Genomic DNA, 26,756 nt, shown 5'->3' with positions numbered 1-26,756 from the left:
AACACAGGTACAAATTAATTGTAAATTGACTATTAGGGTTTATACATAATTTCCGTAAAAGAGTTCAAGATAAATCCTTCAATCTTACTACTGGAGCTGCCCGTTTCAAATGATTATTAAACAGCAAGCAAATATGCAAAAGCGGCAGTCCTTCCGGTGCACTCAGTGTCCGAATTCACTCACTCGTTTTCATTCACTCCTTCAAGTGAACTGTATGAGTGGACTAATGTAGGGAATAGTGAATGAGGGTGTAGGGGGCGATTTCGGATACAGCCCAGCACGGCATGCGCTTCTTCACAGCCTTTTAATAGTGCCCCAAACCATACACAATGCGTTACCGCCCCCCTGCTGGACAAATCTCGATATGCACATAAAATACTCATCCCCGCTTAAATCCAAAAACACGTAAACAAAACTTGATATAAACAAAACTTCACATACAAGACAATGTGAATAATGTGCAATTTCAAAATCTTGTAACTGTATTTTTTCCCCCCGTCACAGTCCTTTAAGTGTGCGGGTAGTTTTCTTTTTTCTTACCGAACGTTGTAGACCCCCAGTAGGTACAATTTAAAAGGTACAAAGGTGCCAAAATGGCAAGACGGCGCCAGTGTGTATGGCCTGCCGTCCGCTGTCTGTTGTGCTTACACGTCTGTTTGTTTTAATGTGTTTTTATTTTACAAAATGTTTCGTCACCCTTAACCTACGACCGCCAAAAACTGCCTGGCATTAAAGACATCACTGAAGAGCTATTCCGTGATGCTAAGTGTGGTGCACAATTTGCTTCTCCTTTGGCGATTATACCTGACTATCTGCGCCGGCTGCCTGGTCCTCGGCCGGGAAGGAAGCGCTGCAAAAGACGGGGAAGGCGTGGAGGTTTTGCGCTACATCTGTCCGAATCGGATTCTCAACTTTGCACTGGCCTTCGCACTTACATTCTTCTTCTTGAAATTTATTGGCGGTTGACAAAGAACAAAATGGTGTATTTCCGCCACCAACTGGTATGGAGTGTGGATCAAAATGACTTCCCCTTTTTTTTTTTTTTTATATTCTCTCCCACAAATTTGTTATTTTAAGGTACTGAAAAATAAAACTATAGCATTCACTTCTCGAGATATTTTGTAATATATCTCTCAGTTTAAATTGCATTTTTTTTTTCTAAATTTTGCATTAGAATCCGTCTTTCAGTTTCGTATTTCTGACAGTACAAAATAACATGTTCCACTGATTCTTCTTGCCCACAAAATTCACACCATCCCGTATCATGTTTACCCATTTTATAAAGTGTACCATTTAATCTTGTGTCCAAATCTCATCCTTGATATTACTATTTCATCTCTCCTGTTTTTCCTGCACTTCTCATCTCTCCCACTTTCCTTTAAATTCTGTAAAACCATCGACCTTTTTTCTCCTTATCCCATTGTTTTTGCCACCTTTCCTTCAGTCTTTTCTTAATAATACTCTTGATTTCACTCTTACTTAGATTAACAATTAAATTAATGTCGTTGTTTTTAATTGCTTCTTTTGCTTCTTTATCTGCAGTTTCATTTCCTTGGATACCAATATGTGCAGGCACCCATAAAAATACCACTGTAATACCCATCATTTGAATTCTGTATAACGTTTGCATTATTTCCATTAAAATGTCTGGTCTACTTTCTTCGCACCTACATGGCAGGGCGCGGCCGCTTTATAGCGGGGCGCACGCTAGAACCACTGTATGCGTGGAATATACCAATTGCTGGGGATCCGCTGGATCAACCTCCAAGGAGTCGCTCACCCGTCCTGCGCCAAGGTGGCATTCACCTCCGTTCGATTTCCCCAGCTTCAGAGCGGACCATTGAGTCACGAGAGATCAGGATGTCGCTGATTAACGCCAGGTCAGTGTCAAACAAGACGGTTATCATCAATTACTTTTTTAATTCACGTACACTGTTAGCGACGGATGTCTATTCCAGTTTTGAGCTACAGTTTGTCTTGGAACTGGATAATCCGATGGCAATCTCAGTTATTTATCGTCCACCTAAACCACATAAGGACTTTATTATCGAGTTTTCCCCAATTTTTATAGACTTTTAATCCTTGGGGATTTTAATATACATGTGTGTTGTCCAAATAATCTCTTAGCCAGAGAATTTTTGAGCCTTATTGACTCTTTTGATTTGACACAACTTGTGAATGTTCCTACTCATACGCATGGTCATACCCTTGATTTAGTGCTGTCTCATGGTTTGTCAGTACATGATTTTGTAATAGACGACCATGCTATCTCAGATCACAAGCCTATTACGTTCAGAGTCCCCATAAATGTTAACATTACTAAACCTACCAAGGCTGATTGCTGGTCTCGTACGATCACACCAACCATTTGTACTGAGTTTTCAGCTATTTTTAAGGAGGTATCCCAATCATCCGACTTAGTTTGTGATGATTGGAGTGGTGCTAACTATCTTAATGATTTTAATACTATCTCAGCTAATATTTTAAACTCTCTGGCTCCTAAAAAAGCCAAGCCACACAAACCAAAGGCTGAGCCCTGGCTCAATGATGATACTCGTGCTCTTCGACAGGGCTGCAGAAGGGCCGAAAGAAGGTGGAAGAAAGATAAGCTGCAAGTTTATTATGAAAAATTAAGGGACAGTCTGATACAATACCAGAAAGCGATGAAAACAGCAAAGTTTAAGTACTTTTCAAATTTGATTGAAAAGAACTTGCATAATTCAAGAGCACTTTTTTCCACTATTAATGCTGCTATTAAACCTTCAGGGGATCTTTTCCCTACAGAGTCCATGGCTATGTGTGACAAATTCCTTATTTTTTTGTGGACAAGATAAGGGATATTAGGCTAGATATTCCCTCTCCTTGTCAAGATCCCTCTGTCCCTCCACTCTGTACCAGCATCTTAAGTTAGTTTGAGCCTGTAACTCTGCATGCTCTACAAGATATTGTAAGCCTGCTTAAACCCTCCGGATCCTCCTATTACATTCTTCCTCCTCGATTTTTTTAAACAAGTTTTTGAGGTGATTGGGCCTACTGTTTGTAAGATTATGAACAGCTGCCTTGAAATGGCAATGGTTCCAGATGACATGAAGCATGCCATTGTACATCCACTTCTTAAAAAACCTCATTTAGATCCGACAGTGCTGACCAATTTTAGGCCAGTCTCAAATCTCTCTTTTATGTCTAAAATTTTAGAGAAAATAGTGTTGCACCAGCTACAGAACTTTTTGTTTAACAACAATATTTTCAAAGTGTTCCAATCGGGTTTTAGGAAAAACCATTCCACAGAAACAGCACTGGTTAAAGTTCTGAGTGATATTTTACTGACTCTTGACTCTGCCAAATCTGCTGAGTTGGTGCTGTTAGATCTGAAGGCGGCATTTGTCTCAAATTTGACAAACAGATTAGTACAGTAGTCAAAACCAGTTGTTTCCATCTCAGAGTCTTAGCTAAAGTGAAACCATTTCTTTAGCTCAAGGACTTTGAAAGGGACATTCATGCTTTTATTTCAACGAGGCTCGATTACTGTAATTCCCTTTATATAGGTATTAATCAAGCCTCTCTTAATAGACTTCAAATGGTACAAAATGCTGCTGCTAGGCTCCTTACTGGTGTGCGTAAGCGAGAGCACATTACTCCAGTATTAATATGTTTGCACTGGCTCCCAATTCGTTCTAGAATTTAAAGAATTTAAAGTCCTGCTGCTGGTTTCTAAAGCTCTGAATGGGTTAACTACTGTATATCTGTCTGATTTATTATCTACTCACAATCCTGGAAGGTCTCTTAGGTCTTCCAACCAGAGACTATTTAATGTTCCTAGGATTAAATTGAATTCAAGAGGCGACCGAGCCTTTGCGGTTGCTGCTCCGAAACTCTGGAACAGCCTACCGGTTGCTATTAGAACTGCCTCTACACTGAATGAGTTTACAGCCAAACTCAAAACCCATCTTTTTTCTCTGGCTTTTAACTGTAGTTAATTATGCTGTATCAGCCATGTCTTGTGTCATAATTTGTTGTTTTGAGTGCTAATGTTGTGTATATTTGATTAATTGTACAGCACCTTGGTCAACAATTGTTGTTTTTATTGGTGCTATATAAATAAAGTTGAGTTGAGTTGTCAGAATTTCAGGGTTTTTTACTTTTGCAATTGATGTCACTTCAGGAATGGTAGGAGTACTAGATAACTTGGGCAACAGCCTACTAGAACATTCAGTTTGCAAATTTTCAAGCTCCTTTTTCTCAGGAGTAACACCCAAAGTTGGTATTATAGGAGTACTAGGTGATTTGGGCATTTGAACATCAGCATCACACAACTGAACATCCATGCTCGGTTGGTAATTAGTTATCCTTTCTTTTTGTTGGCGACTAAATAATTGATCTACATGACGTCACACTACTTGAGCATTCCCCAAAGTTACTGTATAAGATACAGGTCCTGTAATGTCCTGAATTACTCCATGCACCCATTTTGGTCCATACCCAAAGTTTTGGGTATACACAGGGTCTCCAATCTGGAAATAACGAGATTTTACATGTTGATCATGATCTGATTTTGTTGTTTCATTTTCATTTTACCAGTGAAGTCAGGATGTATCTTGTCAACGCAATTTTCTTCCCAACAGCAATTCAGCAGGAGACAGTCCGATTGTAGACTGGGGTGTGATACGATAATTAAACAGAGCTCTATGTAACTTGGTCTCCAACGTGTTTCCCAAACTTTTTTTCATTAGGTCTTTGAAAGTTTGAACTGCTCGCTTTGCCAAACCATTAGATGAGGGGTGATACTTGCTGAACTTACGCGATAGGCATCAATCCACTTAGAATGAGCATCAATGATAATTAAGAACAATTTACCTAAGAAAGGGCCTGCATAATCCATGTGAATTCTCCTCCACGGTTGTCTGGGTCACTCCCAGGGGTAAAGTGGAGCCTTCACAGGGGATTTTTGCTGTTCTTGACAGATAGTTCAGTCTCTTTCTCTAGTTTCAATATCAGCATCCAGATTCGGCCACCATAGGTAGCTCCTTGCCAATCCTTTCATCTTGGACATGCCTGGGTGAGATTGATGTAACTGTTCCAACAAACCTGCACGTCCCTGTTCTGGAACAACAACACGGGCTCCCCACAGCACACATCCATCTTGAACACTGAGCTCTTGCTGTCTCCGTTTATAAGGTACAAATTCCTGGGTATCACTGTGACCAGGCCAGCCTTTAAGCACATACTCATGTACTCTTGACAAAACAGGATCTTTAGAAGTCCAGTGCTTAATTTGCTCTGCGGTCGTCCAGGGACCTGCTACGCTCTCCAACATCAAGACATGCTCTTCCTCTGGTTCTTCCTCAGAAGGTTGTGCAACAGGAAGACGACTGAGGGCATCGGCATTACCATGATCCTTACCAGCTCTATAAGAAATGACATATTCATAGGCTCTCAACATTACTGCCCACCTCATAATTCGTTGAGATGCCATTTGAAGTACAGCCTTTAGTTCATTCAATAAACGGAGTAAAGGTTTGTTGTCAATACAGATTTTATGACCATACAAGTATTTGTGGAATTTCTTGACTCCAAACACAACCGCTAATCCTTCTTTCTCTAATTGAGAATAGTTATTCTCTGCAACTGTTAGTGTTCTGGATACAAATCCAATAGGTCTCTCCGTTCCATCCCTTATACAATGTGCTAATACAGCCCCACCACCATACGCTGTGGTATCACAAGAAAGGATGAGTTCTTTCTTTTCATCATAGTGAATCAAGACACGATTAGATTACAACAACTCTTTGGATTTTTGGAAGGCTTTTTCTTGGTCTTCTTCCCAACACCAACAAACATCCTTCCTCAAGAGCTTATGCAAAGGAGCAAGCAGGGTAGAAAGACTAGAACGAAATCGATTATGAAAGTTCAACAAACCCAAATAGGCTTTCAGCTCTGTTACCGATGTCGGCATTGGTGCTTTCTGTACAGCTTGAACTTTCTCTGGAACAGGATGAATACCTGTGGCATCAACTTTATGTCCCAAGAAAACAACTTCCTTTTCCATGAACTTACATTTCTCTCTTTTCAGTCTTAATCCAAACTCCTCCGGCCTCTGCAACACTTGATCCAATGTCCCCAGATGTTCTTGATCATTTTTTCCTGTCAACGGAATATCATCTAAATACACTGTGACTTTTGGAATAGCCTTCAGGATTCCTTCCATAGTTCTCTGGAAGATTGCTGGACTCAAACTCAGTTCAAAGGGTAATCGTGTATACGTAAAGAGACCTTTGTGAGTATTTACAGTGACATATTGCTTGGATGTCTCATCCAACAAAATCTGTTGATATGCATGACTCATATCTAATTTGGTGTATCTTTCACCTCCAGATAAAACACTGCAAACATGTCCTCCATTCTGGGAATGGGATACTGCTCCAATGCTCCGGTTAACAGTCACTCTATAATCTCCACAGAGTCTCACTGATCCATCTGGCTTCAACACAGGCACTACAGGAGCTGCCCACTCTGAAAACTTGTTCAATTATACGCAAAAGGTAATAATGTGGTTTAAAAAAATGAGGCTTCGCATCACTGACTACGTGAATCTTGGCTGTGGCTCCTTTTAATGTTCCAAGTTCTTCTTTAAAAACTATTTCATGTTTCTTTAAAATGTCTTGCAACATCTCTGAGCTTTTTTGAATTTTATTAATCTTTTCGCAGCCAAGTTCCAACTCAGCAAGCCATGATCTTCCCAACAAGTTAGGACCAGATCCTGCCACCACCACAACTGAGAGGTCTTTAACTAATCCGTTATGCTTGACTTGAACTTTGCTGGTTCCTAGAACATTTACTGATTGGCCTGTATATATCTTCAAAATTGAGAGGACTTTGTTTCAATTTAGGCAGTTTTTCTTTAACTTCAAGTTTACCATATTCCCCCTGTGATAACACAGTTTCACTACATCCAGGGATCAACTTCGAACTTCACAGGACACTCATTCTCAAGTAAAACTTGGGTAAGAGAGGCACAGGAGACTGGGCTGATTGTATGCTATACATGGTGAAAACTTCTTCACACAACTCTTCCTCTTCCTCTTGCAAATAATTAGCCCTCTTTGAATGTTTTCCTCTCTCCCATTTCACAGTTTTCTTGCCTTTGTTACTAGCAATTTATTGTGGTTTCATTCTGCACACTCTTTTCACATGTCCAATTTTACCACACTTGTAACATTTTACTTAGGCAAACTTAAGTCTTTTGACATATGGTTAGTTCCAGCACATCGATAACACATTCCTGCAGCCTTTAAATTACTTCTTTCTTCAGTGTCCACCTTGAAAACAGTAGTACTAACACGATTTCCCTTTTCTCTGTGCAAATCTGCCATATCTTTATTTGCAGTTTCAATAGCCTGAGCTTTCTTCAGTGCAGTTTCAAACGTTAATCCATCCTCAGCCAGTAATCTCCATTGTATGCTGTCATCATTAACACCACACACTAATCTGTCTCTCAGCATAACTGTGAGTGTGTCTTCGAAATTACAATCTTGTGCAAGTTTTCTTAATTCAGCCACATACTCTACTATGCTTTCATTATGGCGTCTGTTTCTTGAATTAAACTTCCACCTCTGAACTATTTCACTTGGCTTTGGATTAAAGTGGTTTTTCAGTAAACTCACCAATTCTTCAAAACTCTTTGCACCTGGTTTGTCTGGACTCAGCAAATTCCTCATCAATGTGTACGTCTGTGCTCCAACACAACTTAACAATATGGCTCGTTTCTTCTCTCTGCTTTCAACATCATTTGCCATGAAGACATGATTCAATACTTCACAATACTCTTCCCATGATTGTGACTTACTATCAAATGGTGTTACGGATCCAACCATTCCAGCCATTGTTTCTTCAATCAATCATTCCACGTGGTAGCCACTTGTTTGAATCAGCTCAGCCGCTTCAGCATCCCGTTTCTCACTTGCTTCTTTGAAATCGCTTCTTCATCCTTATTTGTCTTCGTTTATCTTCATCTCCTTGTTTATCCTTGTCACCATATGTAGTATCTTGAGATACTAGCAAAATAAAACTCAGATGAGCCAAAGGTTCTCGATGGTCACTTTATTGAGGACCCATCGCAGCGTTCAGACATACAATACATACAGCATGGCAATAGAGTGGGAGAACTATGACGTCACTTTGTAGGCGGATCGGCTATTAGCATGAAACTGGTTCCCTCGATAAAAAACCAGTAGGATTTTTCCATAGGCTTTTGGATTATCGCAAAAAATAAGCTCTGTGTTCAAACATAGTTCTTGAAACTTACACGTTTGGTCCATCAAGATAATCTTCACAAAATAATATAGCCGAAATAAAAGCGCCAGAACTAAAAAGCTAAACTTAGGCTATAAATGGCTACAGCACCACAGTCGCTCGCCTTCAACGTCACCACCACCGTGCTCCCGACAACTGTTTCAAACTTATTTTTAATATGTTCAGTGAAGGATTTTTGAACCTTTTCATATAAATTGGAATAAATACAAAACTAGAGACAAACTAAAACTGAAATGAGACATTAATAATAAATAGTATAGTGAATAAACTAAATAATCTTAACTAAAGGACATTTGAAAGCACGTATTTCTATACGTTTCGAAATTAGGTGCATTAAAAGTCAATAAATATTTGAATTAAAAATGTGTCTCCACGTACTATTCAATAAAATTTTAGTGCATTTAATCTATTAAATAACAGCAGAGTGAAGTTTTTGGATATGGTAAGATTAAACTTATTTTAGTGAACCACATTTCAGCTATCGTTTTGTTAGGGTGGGTACACAAAATGTTATTTTATCCTTGCTTCTAGGAAAAGCTTCTTTTGGCCGTAAACATTTAATTTTAACTTGGATTTAAACACTATGCATTATTAAAGTTTCACTTTCACCATGTAAAGCTGGTAAATGTGGTGTTTACATGGATTAATCGTAATATGAGTTTACCTTATGGTATGAACCCAGAGTCTCTGTATCAGTAGGAAAGCGATAAACTTGAGCATCTTCCCTCCGAAGACTTGTGTCGCATTTCGGGACAAAGCAAAAAACATTGAACAACAATATAAAATGCGGGAAACTATTAATTGGTTATTCTACAATTAATTGAATTACAAATTATACTGCAACTGGAAAATACTATAAATTGATAAACTGTTCGGCGTGATGACGTTTAATGTCTGTAGCGCCTGTAGTCCTATTTAGCAACTTGTTAGCAAACGTCTTTTTTAAGAAACATAAGAGTTTAAAAAAATCACGAGTGGGGTGTAACTGGTGTGTTTTATGTCGTAGAATAAAACGTGAGTTCTTGTATCTTCAAGTATCTTGAGCTTGTGTGAACCACGGACCTTATTTAAGGGATTTAACCAAAATCCCATTCAAAAAACCCATTGACTCTGGGACGATGGTAGAGCAGGGAATCGATTCCTCGATTCCGAGGCGCTGGGAATCGAGAGTCGAGAGAAAGGTTGGAATCGATCCCATCAAGAGGAATCGACTCCTCATTCAGAGCTTTTTTCAGTACAACAAAGCTTATCTATGGGTGCCTCTCAAATGGAAGGCTGCATCCTACGAAGGCTGCACACATTTAAATTCACGAAAATGAACTGCAGCCTTCCGTTTGAGAAGCACCATTCATGCTCGATAAAAGCCGTTATTACAGTTGTGAGATAAAAGATTATTTTTTATATATAAAAGATCTATTTCATTTTTATATTTGTATTACCCTTCGCCTCATGCTCGCTAAAAGTGATTAGAAGTCTGATTCGTTTCCACGAAAAGGTTCTTTCGGATAGTTTTAATGAACCAGTTCAAAAAATAAAATAAAAAATGATTCAGGGGTTATTTACGGTGAAACTGGCTTATGTTGTCCACAATTTTGAGCACTGCACAACAGAATAGATCATGACCTGATTGAGGATCTTATTTCCATCTAAAATACTATTTTTTATTTCTATCAGCCAATGATAATTCTAAAAGAAAACATCACGAGCATAGATCAGTGACCGAGAGCACATCTGATTGACAGATAAAACACGAGCTCTAGTGTTATTGTTAATGTTCTGGTTATTTTGTTTCAATGTACAGTTTGTTAATATTGTCCAAAGCATACAGTCAAAGTAAACTTCATCATTCAGCTGAACTGTGCACATATATTTTAGACACTTCATGTCTTTTTCAATTGATGCTATATGCATGTCCCTGCTGAGCAGTGAGCTATGACTAATTTCACGGGCAAAGCAGACAAAATATTTAAAAATCAATCATAGCTATAGAAATGTATCGTCATTTTCTACAAATAAAGCTTCATATTATGAGAAGGATACTTTCTACGACCTTTATATCCTGCAGTCATAGCGAGATTAGGTTCCGTTGATCTAAAAAAAAACAAGAATCGAAAAAGAATCAAAACAACAGAGGAATCGATTCTCGGAATCGAATCCAGAACCAGGAATCGGAATCGGACTCGATTCCAAAAATTTCGGAATCTTAGGCTGCGTCCGAAATCGCATACTACTTGTGTAGGTACTACATTTGAATTCGAACGTACTACTCGACCGTTAAAAAAGTACGTTCTATATAGTATGAATGAGGGTATTATGAATGGAATTCGGACGTACTACATCCGCCATGTTGATGTTGTCACGTGTCATGCATCTTCACAACAGCGCGAAAATTTTAAGATCCCACTTCACTGTGCGAACATTGTTAATGATTTAAATTCTTACCGCTTAATGAACCGCCTATTTAAAGAAAGCAGCGTTAACAAGCTGATGTATTACGTTGAGGTTAACGTAACTCCATCTGATCGGTAATGATTAGAGATCTTTTTACACCCAATTCACAAAATCGTTTAATCTGTTTGTTAAACCCTCAACAAGTCAGTCATTTACTTGGATGATGTTAAACAAGTACGAGTTAACCACAATGAACATCAACAACGTTTTTCCCTAAGGTACTTACACTTGGTACCGCCATTTTTCGAATATGACGCGGCCTCATGGGATAGTAAAGTGTCCATCGTTTGCCTACTACAGAATTCGGGCGGAAGCAGTAGGTCATCCGGGTACTTTTCGCCTACTGTTTTTCGAATACTATGAATTCGGACATACTACTCGCCTCGCGTACTGTTTTTCACATACTATATAGTAGGGAAGTATGCGATTTCGGACACACCCTTACAGCCCTAGACGATGGAACCGGAAGTGCTAAAATGCACTCGCTTCCGGGTTTTCGCCTACAAAGTGACATCATAGTTCCACCACTCTATAGACCTTTTTCCTGAATAACCGATGAGCGGCGCCATGATGGATTCTAACTTCCGTTTGGGTGCTCTCGTGTTCCGGTCTCCATAGAAATCCGTTAAAACGGGGTAAAAAAAAGATAGACTGAATTGAAACTTTTTCAATATAACTACATATAAAAATGTGCGGAGGGTTGCTGTGCTGTTGTTGGCTGCAACAGTAACGGCAGTAAGCGAAGGAATTCCTTTAAAGTACTTGTTTTGCATATCAGAAAATCTGTCTTGCAGGCAGCGCTTAAGTTAAAATACTGAGTGTGAAATAATAATATATGTTAAAATAATGTTTGCTCTTATCATTCTGCGTACAAAATCCCATGAACTTCACCCAGATCGGGAGCTGTATGTTCACTCATCTGTTTTCAGTGCAGCTAACCTCGCGTCGCTTCAGGTCATCTTCCCACTCATTGAACTATGACTGGTCCTTTACTGCAAAAAGACGTTCCATTGCGACACTGTAAAGTGATGAAACAATGGCGCCACATGATTTTTTAAAAATGACTTTCATAGGTTTCACATTATATTATCGGCTCTGAAAATATGTAAATGTCACTAGAAACCGGAAATGTAAAGCACCGTTCTAATCGGGGGAGACTTCCGCCTTCAGAAATGCGCTTCTTCACAGCCTTTTAATAGTGCCCCAAACCATACACCAGTGTTGCCAACTAATTTTCAGAGAAAGTTGCTAAAGGAAGGTCAATTTGTTGCTAAAAGTTGCTAAATGACGTTGTGATGTCATTGCGCGATGACGTCATTGCGTAATCACGGCGCAAAATTGTCACAACATCAAATCTCAGCAAAAATATATATTTTATATATGTTCATTTAGATTTGTTTGTAAAATAATATGCAAAATATTATATTAAAATATAAATTACTGTATTTTAAAATACATTGAATTATTGAACACTTACACATTTTTGAATGATTACAATTTTATTTTTTATTTTTTTTATTTATATATCTAGTAAACTAGTAATATAACACATTCTCAACAATAATGCTTTAAGCAGTGTATTAGTAGTTAGTATGCTAAACTCCAAGAAAAGGCTGTAAAAATAGGGCACAATAAACTTATGTTAATATGAAAGAATTTTCCGTATTGGTTTTTTACCTGCATTTTAAATTACGCATTGTGTTTTCGGGTTACAGGGTTACAATGGATAATGGATAACATCCTGGAAAATTACTAGTAGCCTATCTTTTCCATTTTTCTTACAGCGTACTAACTGATCAACAATCGCAAGTACAAGCTACTAACAAAGTGTATCATAAATGAACAATTATTCAGTTATTATTATTATTAAATTGAAGAATTGCAAATAGCAGCTAACTCAATTCACATGATGGGAGTACTGCTAGGCATCTTTGGTTTTCTTTTTGTGTAATTTGGATGGAAAATATCTTTTAATTGTCTGAGTCACTTATCAAAAGTTGCTAAAAGTTGCCAAATAAATTTTTAAAATTGCTAAATTTGTTGCTAGGTGCTTTTGGAAGAAAAAGTTGCTAGGGTAGTCTGAAAAGTTGCTAAATTTAGCAACAAAATTGCTAAATTGGCAACACTGCCATACACTATGCGTTACCGCCCCCTGCTGGACAAATCTCAATATGCACAAACAACAATAAACCAGCTCTGGCTTAGTAATGGTTGCCAGATTTGGCTAGGCTTTGGATGTGTGGATCTGGCCCAATTTGCACTGAGACACGGCACATTTAGCCACATTCGGCCCGATTACGGACCATAAGGGCTGGTCTGATTTTGGCTGAGATATGGGCATGCATACCCGGACCAGTTTAGGTTGAGTGCTGGGGTGGGTCTCCGTTTACAATGTGGTAAATGGTATGTAGCAGTGACACTTTAACTTAAACATGATATCTTTTACCTGCCCATGTTATGTTATTTTTAGTGTATTTTTTATTTTATTTTAATTTAATATTTTTTCCTTTTATCCAACATTCTCTTTTTTCTTTAGGCTACATTTTTGGAAATTAATGATTTAATTTATATAATAAAACAAGCTTAAAGTGGTTAAGGGAACTTTAACATTATTTTTGCTATATGAGTTTCAAGACATGCGCACTAGCTTTGACATCTAATGACAAAATCTGACAGACTTTTTGTGCTGCTAATTGCCAGAAGACCAGAAGAACTTGCTACCCTGGTGAGTAAACATTTGATAATCTAACATGTAATATCATTTTAATAAACCGTTCTACACATATAATATCAAAGTAATATTTATTTATAATGAAGCTATAATTGTGAGTTTGCTGACATAGTGCTAGAGTTTAGCTCCAACCATAATCAAACACACCTGATCCAGCTAATCGAGATCTTCAGGATTACTAGAAACTTCCAAGCAGGTGTGAGTTGGAGCTGGTTGGAGCTAAACTCTGCAGAGCTGCGGCCATCCAGGAATTGAGTTTGACACCACTGGTCTATAGTATTGCGACTGATCTTTTTTTTTTTTTTCTTCAGTCAGTGCAAAGAAATACCAAGTACTGTGCAAGTACTGGCAGTGCATCAGATGGAGAGATTGAAAAGTTCATCAAAAGATGGCTGCTGCTCATGGAGCACATGTGGATGTTATGGGGTAATTCATGGAGTAGTTGATGGGGATGCCATGAAAAGAAATGGTGTAAGGGTCAAACCCTTAATCTTTGTGAAGGTGACATATTTAGTTGACATGCATAAGTACATGCAGGTTTAACAAGGACACTGTAAAATATATATTTTATTTTAGTTGGAAGTAGATGCTATAGATTTTAAGATAACAATGTCATCTTGTGGAAAAACTAATTATTCAAAGCTCTGGTTTTATGTAAAAACTGGAAGGAGTCTTTAATACACATATTTTAGAAGTTGTAATTCTGTAATTACTTTTTTTTTTTTTTAATTTAGCGAATAAGACTAGAACTGACTAGGTGTCGGCATGATTGTAACCTAGTGTTGGCTCAGTTTCAGTACCCAGTGTCAGACCAGTGCCAGCTAAGTGTACCATTTTGGTTGGCATGATTGTGGCCCAATGCCGGTGTTGTTGGCTCAGTTTCAGTACCCAGACTCAGGCCAGTACTCGTTAAGTGTTTCAATTCTTGTCGGCGTGATTGTGGCCCAATGCCGGCAGTTTAGGCAGCCGGACTCAGTCCAGTGTATTTGGGCCGATTCTGGGGTGTCATTCATCCCATGTCCATGCGGAGTCTGGCAACCACAGCTTCCAGAGTTATTTCTTCCGGCCTCCCGGATCTGGGCCATTATCGGGCCAAACCGTTTTGGCTACCTGGGAGGTTAATATATCATAGTACACCATACAAACCGATCACTAACTTTTCTACACCTTTGAAATTCTATTGAATACACTTTTGAAAAGCATCAGCTGTGTATATTACTCATATTTTATGGTTAATGTGATTGCTGTGCTCTCTTTCCCATCATGCAGTCTACATTTTGTTCATAAATACATTTGCATATAAACAGGTATTACACATAACTTCTCTTTTGACTCTCTTGCAATGTGACATATTCCATTTAATAATTTCTAACAGGTCAGACCAGCACAGGAACAAATACAAAAGATTGCCAAGAATTCTTTATTGAACTAAGTCAAATCACACACTATTTGTTTCTGAATTTAAAAATAGTCATCAGTACTGTGTTAAATATAACAGGCCTGGTCCTTTGATTCTTTTCTTTTCCTCAATTGGAGGTTTGACCATCATCCAGTTTCACTTCATTCTCAAGAAAAGGCATATTGAATATCATGACCTGATGAATACTTGGCCTGTCCTGCGGTGTCTATGTGACTTGTTTTATTATTTATTTTTACATTATCTACAGAAAATTCAATTCATTATTTGATTATAATGTGTTACATAACTTCCAGGGCCTGCATGAAACCAAAGAATGTGAGGTGCTTACAATATCTGATAAGCTTTAAAGGCATTTTGAAACAAGAAGTTTTAATCAAAATTATATCTTCTCAGCTTTTATTTGTCACAAAGTGCATCTATTAGGTCACTAAAACACGTATTTAAATGTATTTCTTGTAATGTTTTTGTAATATTACACTTCCAAATTACACTACAAATTACACTACAAATAATTTATTGTCATTGACCTGCATTCCTTGCCAGTAATGGAGATGAATCATAAGTAATTACTGTTAATACTTTGAATGAAAAACATCAACATGTGGAACCACAGTCTGAACCAAGTTAAGTCAAACTGAATCAAACTCTGTTCAAATAAAAGAGCAGATTTTGTTGCACTGTAAAGTACAGAAGGATAAGTTACCCTCTTACTTTCTCCTCTCCTGAAATCTGTCATTTTTATATAGTATATTTAAAACTGCAGTCCGTAAGGTTTTTTTTTTTTTTTGGTTAAAAATGATCCGAAATCAATATTTGAGCAAGTACATAACCAGCCAATGTTCAAAACTGTCGTCACAACTGTTAGCTTATAATAATGTTTTCTAATTTGAGTAGTATGGGTAGGTTTTCGCTAGCATGGCACTGCGTCATTACATCATATCTGTAAACATAAAGATATGTTATCCTGACTAATATGCTATCGTATGTGAGGATCCTGCAGGTGGCGGATCGTTTAGCCTTTTCTCACAGCAGCTAGAATAATCAAATGTATCGTTTTGATGGTGGATTGTAATCCAGAAAGGATTAAGTGTTTATGAAACATGTGAATGAAATTAAATTATATTCCAGTTTTAAATGTGCTTCTGATTACAGATAGCCTTATTACGCAAGATTTGTATTTTAAAGAAAACCAGTTCTAAGGAAGAATAATTTGCTTTTTGGGTTAAAAGAATTCTTAATATGAAATTCGAATGGCATGACAATTAGATTAGTGTCACGAATCCGGTTCATGGTCTTCCGTCCACTCGCCATCAGAGGTAGCCCTTCCTTCATATTGACTCTTACACCACACAGACTGTTAAATGTCAAACTTCAGAGACCAATTAATGAAGATCAAGAGCTTTATTGTTTTTCTTTCCAAGTATCTTCTATAATTATATTTAGTAAATGGCAATACATGTTTTTTATTGCTATTCTGTCTTTTTTTACAAGAAGTACACACATGTAAAATTATAAAACATTTCAAACTGTTGACACTGTTCATAGCGTAAAATATTTGCCACAGTCAGTGTGTTTATAGTACGGTGAGAAAGACATAAAGGGTGACCAAAAGGTCATTCATCTTGTTTTATCCGAGCAATGTTTAATAGTAATATAAATGAAAATAAAAATGTTTTTCATTGTTAATCAATATTGGGGTTACATACTTTATTAGATGATAATGCACTCAAAAATGATCTTTTTTTTTCTTAACTGAATGTCATTTAGCAAAAATAAAACTGCTGTGCAATATTATGAATTCCCATAACCCCATCGGTGGCTACAGTTCTACAATCTACTTGGGCTTTTGATGCTTTTGGGAAGTGCAACGCTGGTCATTGAGCCTGTGAACGTAGGACATGATTTCAGTCCATTTCAGCTCTACTTGCATTATTTACTGATAGGATCATCATCTTTATTTTTGTGTGAATTCAACAAGAATGTGTCATCCAAGCATTCATTTGCCTGATGTACAGAGGTGCAATGCCAATCAGCAGGTATGTCAGCTGGTTTTAAATTGTATGTCTTAGCAAATTTCGTGTTGTACTTAGTAAAGATGTACTTCCAGAAGTCAGTGGCCTCAATACTAGTGTCAGGCTGTATCCTCCAGTCAGGATAGATCTCTCTGTATTCCTTGTGTGGATGCCACTCATGTTCTGTGTCTTTACATCGAAATTGTTTTTCGCTAGCGACAAGAGACGAGCATATGTCAGGGACTAATTTCTTTGTGTCAATCCAGTGGTAGTAACCAATACCTTCTGGCCGATGAACTGAGGCAAAATGTTCAGTATGATCTTTTCCACCAGCTTCACAAGGCGCACTGCAGAATGGACACATTTCCCCACAGCCAAACACTCTGCTGAAGAGCTCCTCTTGAGGTTTGTTCACTGAGAGTCTAGTTAACTTGGTCTCCACATCCCTTACACCACGTAGCTGATCTGCTAAGGTCTTATGCATTTTTTCTATCGATGATTTGAGGCAATCTGCAAACTCAGCAGGGTCCGAGTTGTTTAAAGCCAGAGTTCCACTAAGGGTGTCAATTGGTATGACCAGCTCTTTATCAAGACATGTGAAGACATTGGTCATGAAACTGCAGCTGTTTTTTGTCATGCTTTTTGCACTTTCAATAGCTGTTTTGAGCTTGCTGACAATTGTGTTCAAATGTTTCATCTCTAACTTGAGAAAGGCGTCTTCCTTTGAAAAATGTTCAATGATCTTCTCTGAAATCCACTCAGTTACAAACTTCTCGTAATTTTGCACATACGCAGAAATCTTGTCGAAGTCGTCATCCTGAAGCAGCTCTTTTAAAAGTGAACACTGGAAAAATGTTCGTGTGCTAAAAGCAAAGCCTCTTTCACCTGTCAGCATTTCATCCACAATGTCAGGTCCAAGGCGTTTCTGGATGTATTCCATCACGGCAGGAGCGACACATTTCATGGCACACATCTCTGCCTTCTTCTGACATTGGTCTCGCTGGTAGTAGAGGTCTTTAAAGTCTGCTAACCATTGCTCCTTGAACTTCTCGAGGGATTTCATTGGATCATTACTCTGTATGTAGTCGTCATGCGTTTTCTGGAAAGCTCTTGTTGCGTTCCCACAAATGTGGATCTTGAGAGATGCTTCAATTTCAGGGCTTATCTCTGTATCTTTGCAATCTTCCAATTTCTTATCAATGAAGCACAAGAGTTCTTGTACGTCAGCATTATAGTCTGATTTTGTTCTTGCTCTAGACGAAATGAATACATTGCTCTCGTGTATTATTTTATCACAAGACAGTTGTATGAATTTGTGTTTTCTATTCCTCTGCCCAGGCCGAAGGGAATTCTTGAGTTTTTTAAATATGTTCATTTTCACAGTCGTTGCATAGAAAGGTCCAGTGCCACACTGATCTAGACTAGTGACGCTTAAAAGCATCTCACGTACAGCTCCACCTTTTGTTTCCAAGTTGCTATATAAGTTTCTGTATGCTTCCTTCCCCACTTCATAAATTGGTAGTGCTGTGAGGGAAAACTGCTTCAAAATTTCATCCCACATTTTTTGAAATTCCTCATTTAGTTGTCTATCAGAGAGGTTTTTTGTATTCCTGCAGGCAGCGATCAAGTTGAGCACTTTTTCTTTCATGGTATCCCTTTGATTTTGTCTTATACACTCCACCTTTTCAATTCCCTTCTGTATCAATACAGCATTCTCCAGTTTGTTTCTTAGATCTGTCTCAGTCTCCCTTCGAAGGCTTCTTGCACTATTTAAAAAGTCCTCCTTGTAATTTTCGACAAAGTGCACATGTTCCGCCTCGCTTTCGAAATATTGCTCAATTTTACCTAAAAGGCTTTTCTCCACTTTGTCAAGCTCAATAGCAGCTTCATGTTTTAAATCAGCCGCTACTCTGTCAACATTAAGTGCATTTCTTGACATTACACCTGTGTTAATGATTTTAGTTTCTGATTTTGTGTACCAGCCAATCATGTACTTCTTGAAAGCCCATTCCCATTTGTTGTACTCCACACAAAGTTTGGAGTATGCTTCAGCAACGAGGGTGTTGCGAAAACTGAAAATAAAGTTCTCAAATTGGACAGCCTTCCAGAGACTTCGTACCCATTCTTCAAATTCCAAGAAATTCTGTGCTTGGCCTTTTGTTGCTTTAAAAATGTTAAGTATGCCATCTTTCAGCTTACTCGCCTCCTCACTGTAACTAGTACTAACAGGTGCCATTGGAGGAACTCCAAGCCACAATCCAGGTATGTACCAGTTGTTTTTATCAATGTTGTACTCTAGAATGTCTGTAAATTTCTTGTTGTCACCCATTTTCTCCATTCTAGCAGCTGCTTGCGTCATTTCATCTAGCTGCTGCAAGAGAATCTTTCTCTCTTTCATGACATTTCTATGCACAGCAACATTTGCAGTGTTCTGATGCACAAAATGACAACAGGGCCTTTTCCCCACCTCTTTCATGCGGAGAAAGGCATGCACAACAATTTGCAATGTGTCTTTCATTTCTGTAGCATTCTCCATGGCAATGTTGACAATAGTGAGGTCGCTAAGCCCAACAACAACAGTCGCAAGTTCATTATCATGCTCATAACTATCAGCTAGTTTCGCCATCTCTGGAGATTTTAAGCCCTCTGTGTCGATTACAAGGATATAGTCACATTGAAGCTCTGATCTGAATTCCTCAGACACGCTTATTAGAAGCATGAAGGCGCCTCTTGTGCATCTGCCACTGCTTACAGCAAACTGAACTCCAAACATTGTGTTGAGGAGAGTCGACTTCCCAGTGCTTTGAACTCCTAAAACTGTCACAACTCGTATTATGTTGTGAGGAGATGTCAGTTTGTTAAGTGCCGCAAGCACATCTCTAATCCACGTCATGGGAATGTTTGATGCCTCTCCATCAATAAGTTCTAGAGGAAACCCATTTAGCATTAATTGAGCACATATCTCTGGCAATTGCTTCACGGCAGTGTACTTCTTGTTTTTTTGGGAGTGTGCTGATTCATAAAGTTGACTTATCTCTCTCATGAAGTGTTGGACTCCTAAAGAGCTGCTGGCAATCTTATTTTCCAGATCTCTGAGATGATCTTTATCTTCTGAGGAATTCTTACATGCATCCCTATACTGCTCATCCAGCTTTGACAGGTGCTTTCTTGTTAGATCATCTAAATTTATTTTCATCCATTTGAGAAAGTATAACTGCTCATCTGGGGAGCAGCTCAGGCCAGAGATGAATTGATAGATCGTTTCTCTCATGTTACTGCTTCCTTGTTGCTTTTGTAATTTCTGGATTTGACTTTTAAGTTCACTCTTGTAGTGCTCAATGTTTTGTTTCTTTGCTTTGAGTCGACACATCTCTTTCTCCAGTTTGGAGATCTCTTTCCATATTTTGTCTTGCAATGACAGTTCCTTCATTTTGTATTCTGGTATATTTGCAATGTCTTGTGTGATCAGGGCTGCTCTTTTTTTTGCATTTTGACAAACGGTATTGTTTTCATCGACAAGAATCCCCAGCTCTGGTGCGATCTTTGACATCTTCTCAATACTCATTTTAGTAGAATCCGCAAGTATATCAACAACAGCTTCTTGCAGTGTTTCAACGAATTTAAAATCATTCATGTTTTTATCCCTAAGGATTTCTGAGTATGGCTTGATCTTTTGTGTCAGATTGTCTCCCAAATTTGCACCGTCTGTGGTGCAAACCAGAACCAATTTTGATCTAATTTGCAGAGATTCCAGAAATGTCTGATTTGAGTCCAAATCATCACAGAACAGAAAAATTGCAGAGGATATTTGGTTCAAGAAGGTGAATTGGGACTTAAAGGCAGAAATATCCCCACGGAGATTAGCCACAGCTACTGGCTCTTTGAATTTGTCATTCAATTCCTCTCCCCCAGGGAGATACCAGCTCATTTCAACAAGCCCATTAGAGATCTTTCTCGGAATGTTCCCATTTTCCAGTTGCCTGTGGAAAAAAGTGTCATGATGATGCTGACTGTTGCTGAGGAGTTTGTTCAAGAACTCCGATTTGGACATACTGCTTTTTCCAAGCCTGACGAAAGAGATCAGGGGCAAATCAGTTAGCACAATACTGTTTTCCTCTAAAGTACCGTCTTCTTCCAGTGAATGCGATCTAAACTGTTTCATTATGTCCCTCAAGGCCCAAAGCATCAGAGTGCACTCATCTGTGTCACAGTTTGGCAGCAGCAAAGGCACAGAGAACTGACACACTGACATTTTTAGAGCCATTTCTTGCTGGAGGAAAGGATCGGCACAGTGGAACAGAGCTGTGATCAAATCTAGTGGATGGATTCCTTTCTGATCTTCATGGAAACCAGTAGATGTCTCAGCGATGTTGCTGCTTTCTTCACACGTTTCAGGGTTACAGTTTGAAGCACACTTTATAATTCTGGCTGATGAATTGACCATCATGAGCTTTCTGAGGAAAAGCCACGGCAAAGATCTAAGACTATGTGCAGTTTCGACCACATCTGACGGTTTCCGTAATTCCAACACAGACTTTAAAGTCAGTTTATTCTTCAGGTGTAGTCCCAGATCCCTTAACAAGGATTCCATAGTTATGTCTGCAATGCAAAGTTATGCCATTTATATATCCGTTTCAAATGATTGCGTAATATGATTATTTCTCTGCTGAAAAGACCGGGATATACTGTATGTTTGGAATGCTGATAACTAGTTTTCTTTTAAAATTTTAACGTTACTTTGAACAATTTAAAATGCATTCAGGATACTTACTTGATCAGTTCATGCATTTCTTGGGGATTGAAAACATGAGATTGATATTAGTAGCATCATGCTTTACTTTTTGAGCTACAGGAAGCACCAAACTGGCACTAACCAGCATAAATCAACCTACATTAGTATGGATGCTCATGCTGGTTTTTTCAGCAGAGTCATACTGGTCTTATTATTTGATTAGGAAAAAATAGCAACTCACTTGTGTGATTTTTACAGGAGAGCTCTCAAGTGTTGTACCATTTAACTCAACTAAAGTGCAGACAGAGAAGGTATATTCACTTCCTGGTTTTAAACTTGATACATTAATCTCTGCCTCATCTGTAAGGGATTCCGTTGCATTGGCTTCGCTGCTCCAGATCACCCTGAATACGTGAGGAATCTCGTCATCCATAAAAGGATCTGTCCATTTCAGATAAGCAGAACTTGCCTCATTTTTGATCTGCAGGTTTTCAGGTGGAAGTGGCTCTGTAGAGGATTATAAAACATGTTTTTACAAAAATGTACTAGATGTAAATTAGAAGGCTCCTAAAGCAGTCACTTACTTGTATAGATGATTAAAACCGCTGGTTCACTTAGTTTGTCATTATTCAGTTTTGTGATTATTGTAGCTTTGTACTCGGTGGCAGGAAGAAGATCTATCATTACAATAGTATTTACATTTGATTTGACAGTCATTGATTCTGTTTTCTCTTCATTTTTATACATAATCACTTGGAATTTGTAGAGACTGGGATCTATTTTCTGAGGTGACGTCCAGTTTAGTCTTACAGTTGTTGCATCCTCTGAGATATATTCAAAATTCTCAGGTGCCGGTATTGCTTCATGAAAAAAACAATAATACATGAGTAAACACAAATAATGATGAATCTAGTGGAAAAATCATTCACACAAATGATTCTTTCAAAGACACGGAGTCATCAATCATTTTTTTCAATGATTGAACTTGCTTATTATTTGGAACAACAGAACTCTTGCTTGTTAGATATTGCTTAAATAGGAGCCTAGTATGAAAGTGTTTGTCAAAGTAAAAGTTTTAAGCTACTGAAAATGCTATTTTAATTGTACTTTATCATAATTGCATGACAAATGTAAGCAGTTTGCAATAAGTTTACCTGTACACACAGATGCAGAGAAACTCTTCTTGCAGTTGTTCCCAATTGCCACTACTGTGATGTTGTATCTTGTGCCAGGTGAAAGTTGTTTTATCTCAAAATGATTTGTATCTGTTGTTTTAGTAAAGTCTGTTTCTTCATTCTTCCATTCGATTTGGAATTTTTGTTGTGCATTTGCAGTCACATCTGGATCTCCCCAATCTAAGTGCACCGAGTGCGGCCCGACATCAGTGAATCTAATGTGACCTGGAGGAGGGGGAATTTTTGTTAAAGAGTAAAGTAAAGTAATATAAAGTACGAATACATTAAATAATTAAATAATGAATTTATATCTATACCATCAGTTTCTTCTTGTTTATCCTCATTTTGAATGCCACTGCTTTCATCAGGGTTCTCCATCTTTTGCTTCAGAGCCCGGCAGTTTTCTATATTTAATAATAATGTTGATTGTAAGACATTTGAATATCATTAAATTTATAATATACATTTACATTTAAACATTATGAAAATAGATTTGTCTACTTATGGAAGATGTACTAAGGTTAGATGGAGGATGCATGATCAGGATTTGCATATCAAATATATTGCTTTTCATATTTGATAAGTAATAATATTAATGCATTCTGTTTACAAAAGTGTCTGTTAAAATGAAATATTTCGATACAATTAAAAGAGGAGAACATGGTTCACTTTTAAATACATAAAACTGTTAAAAAAAACGAAAAAACATGGGCTGCAATAACTGAAAATATACTATAATACTCACAGGTTTCATTCATTCAGTGTTTTGAGAGATGCATCTTCTTTGAGAGTCAAAGACGAAATGATGTTCTCTGTGTCTCTGTCTTACTAAGACATTTATATACACTAACAAAGGTAATACTTTCAGTTTTGATTACATGAGCTCAGTTACTGTCATGAGTTGTGGGGGTTTGGGGGTTTAGGGTCGCGGGAACTGGTTGGACTGGTTTATGCTTCTTACTGGAAACATTTTGAATGTTAGGCATGAGGAAGATGCTGAGAAAAGAGTATACAATTAACATAAATAAATAAAAAATTAACAAAACCAGTGGCACAAGAATGTTTTCAGCTGATACAAGAAAGTTTTTGGCAGTGAGAACACACTGTTAAAGTAAAAATGTCTATATTTGTTTAATTGATTTGATCTTACTGAGCTGCCAGCTGAACAGCTTAAGGAAGCTTAAAGCTGCACTCTTGAATGCCCAGTAGCCAATTACATTTCCCCCTCAGCATCTGTGCTAGATATGACCTAGCCAAAACATCCTGATGCGTCAGTATAATTAAAAAGAAATTGACTGAAGATGATTTAACACAGATGCGGTATTAGGCAGTGCTTGCATAATATAGGAATTTGAAATGTACACAATATAGATTTTTTTCAGTGCCTGAAAATATCCTATATGCTATTCCTTATGAAATAAGAAAAAAAGTACAACATAAATGAGAATCTTAATTTCAGAACTAATAGAAAGTACAGAATCCAGACTGGAGAAAAAGAAATACTTATGTTTCATTAGTGATGCCATCACATATATAATTCATCTGAGAAAATACTTAATCTTAGCCTTTTACGGACAGAAATCCTGAATAAAATTGTCTAGACAGTGTAATTGGCTCACTTAATATGTAATAGGATGCCAATTAAGCTGTATCAAAGCACATGAATAAACTTTCTACACTCATTTCTATCACCTACATCTATATTTCTATTGAGTACAGATGTGAAAAGATGCAGTGTTCATTCATGACTATCAACTAATTTGTGACTTAGCAAATGGAAATCTGAACTATGGAAACATTTCTGTGTATTGTTTTCATGTTTTCTGGTTAATGTTATTGCTCTCTTTCCCAGAATGCTTCAGCTACATTTTCCTTCAAATTACATGCACACAAAAGTATTACAAATATGTCCTCTTGTGAGACTTCCACAGTACCACAGATATTTTCCATTTAATGACAACAAACCGTCAGACCAGTTGTCATAGTGCCACAAAAATGCAGTTTTGCAGCCATGCTGAGAATGAACCCACTCTGACTGAACTATGAAAAATCACGCTATATGCTGTAGACAGTTGTTATATTCAGATATCCAGTATGCACTGATGTATTTTTTTCAAAAAATTGTTTCACAACGTAATTTTGTAACTTTATCATGTAACGTCTGCTTTTTCACTTATGGACAGTTGCTGAGGTGATGTATTAGAATATAGGTTATCGTCCGTATTTAATAACATATAAATGATTTTAGGGAGAGCTGGGTTAAATGAAGCTTCCACCTCACTGTCTCTCAGAGTGTCGACAACAGCGCCATCTGCTGGCTCCTAAAACCGGCAACAACCAGAAAGCCTGTGAATACTGTTTAAAGGCATGTTGTTGACTGAAAATGTTCTTAAATTGAATTTTCTTCTTTTAAGAAGATGTAATTTCTTGATAAAGTCCCTCAATAAACACCAACACAAACCACACAAAGTCCAAAAATCTGTTAAAAAGAAGGGGGGGAAAGGGCTTAAATACACAGGTACACTTTCATAAACAAGGCAGACTACAAACGGTCACTGAGGCTAATATGTGCTTTTAAAGTACTAATACGTAGCTACCTTTCGGCTTTTGTTCATTAGGGTGTGACAGCTTTTTTCTGTTTTTTCTTTTTTTTTGAGAGACGAGTGTGGTTCATGATAAGTGCATTTCTAGTAATATGATTTTGTAATATGCTTCCAAAGTGTAAATGATACAAACAAAATTCCTTGTCATTGACCTGCATTCCTTGCCAGTATTAGCAATGAATCCTATCTACTGTTAATACTGTAGAAGAAAACCAGTTTCAAACATGTAGAACCACAGTCCACAACCGAATTAAATCAAATGGAATTAAACTCTGTTCAATTCCAACCAAGTAAATGCAGCAAAGAGAAAGAATTTGTTGCACTGTAAGTGTAACTTAGCTGAAATGGTTAAATTCACTCATACATTAGCTGAGCTGGATTACTCAAGTTTTACATGTGTGAACTGATTTTATTGAGCTTGTGACAACAAGATGCATGTATTATGTAAATTATTAAGATTATGTAACTTTGTTGCTAGAAGGAGGACAACTGAGGTCACTGGAAACCTCACTGTGTTGTACATGCATACTTCTATTGTGTTAGCATTATAGTCACTTTTTAATGCTGTGTAATGATTGAACCAAGGAATTATAGTTTCATGTGAAAGATTATTGGAGTATGTTTTACAAGAAAATACTCTAGGCTACTGATTTTTTTGTGTGTATTTAAGTCTTTCTTCTTTAAAATTTCATGTTTAATTCAATGAGCTACTTGCTCATTTACCAGCAATTTCTGAGTGAAATTTTTTCTACACCCATTTTTTTTGCTTTGTTTGTACAACATTGCAATATATTCAGAATATGAGTGTGTACTTGTGTGACCAACAACCCCGTCCTCTGGCCCAGTTTTGCAGGGATAAACCAGTATGACTGTCTTTTGCATGTTATTCAATGGCATTTAGTCGCTCATGTCATCTCTGTTGTTTTCAAAGGCACATCCTATATGATACTGATCAGTTTTTGTTACACTCACCAGCAGTATACTGGCAAAACAATCACACGGCAAATAAAGCTGGCATGACACATTATTTAATTCAATCAACTCTGTTCATTTACGTTCACTTGATTACATATTTGTATTAACATGGATGAGAGAGGATTGAATAAAACTAACAAAAGTGAAAATTACACACATGAATGACTACTAATGAGTTTACATACTGATAAACTACCATTCAAAGGTTTTGGAGTTGGTAAGATTTTTTAATGTTATATAACCTCACCAAGGTTATATTTATTGCATTTTAATTTGCATGCTGTTTCATGTTTTGATTGATCTTAAAAAAAAATTCTCATGTGATGGCTAAATTTTCATTATCATTA

The 26,756-nt window shown here is 37.5% G+C and overlaps 1 protein-coding gene and 1 long non-coding RNA gene across 2 annotated transcripts; one reads left to right on the top strand and one right to left on the bottom strand.

Moving 5' to 3' along the window:
• Positions 1–1,656: 1,656 nt before the first annotated feature.
• LOC131525199 (uncharacterized) lies at positions 1,657–6,775 on the top strand. Its single transcript, XR_009267150.1, has 3 exons — positions 1,657–1,880; positions 6,459–6,539; positions 6,706–6,775. It is a non-coding gene; the product is annotated as an uncharacterized LOC131525199 (long non-coding RNA).
• A 9,463-nt stretch (positions 6,776–16,238) lies between these two features.
• LOC131525152 (interferon-induced very large GTPase 1-like) lies at positions 16,239–23,209 on the bottom strand. Its single transcript, XM_058752522.1, has 6 exons — positions 23,149–23,209; positions 22,811–23,056; positions 22,241–22,516; positions 21,898–22,163; positions 21,634–21,640; positions 16,239–21,523 (listed from the first exon to the last, which is right to left on the bottom strand). The coding sequence occupies exons 1-6, from the start codon at positions 23,207–23,209 to the stop codon at positions 16,842–16,844; spliced, it is 5,538 nt and encodes a 1,845-aa protein (XP_058608505.1). The 3' UTR covers positions 16,239–16,841.
• Between the last annotated feature and the right edge of the window lie 3,547 nt (positions 23,210–26,756).

The sequence above is a fragment of the Onychostoma macrolepis genome, chromosome 19 (assembly GCF_012432095.1).
Source record: "Onychostoma macrolepis isolate SWU-2019 chromosome 19, ASM1243209v1, whole genome shotgun sequence".
Taxonomy (NCBI): domain Eukaryota; kingdom Metazoa; phylum Chordata; class Actinopteri; order Cypriniformes; family Cyprinidae; genus Onychostoma; species Onychostoma macrolepis.
This window is presented reverse-complemented; position numbering and strand designations above follow the sequence as displayed.

Excerpts from the sequence above, each read along its gene's own strand:
- LOC131525152 (XM_058752522.1), bottom strand. The coding sequence starts at position 23,209 with ATGGAGAACCCTGATGAAAGCAGTGGCATTCAAAATGAGGATAAACAA. Across the intron at positions 23,057-23,148 it reads TAAACAAGAAGAAACTGATG|GTCACATTAGATTCACTGAT; the intron begins GTATAGATATAA and ends CCCCTCCTCCAG. Across the intron at positions 22,164-22,240 it reads GGTTTTAATCATCTATACAA|AGCCACTTCCACCTGAAAAC; the intron begins GTAAGTGACTGC and ends AATCCTCTACAG.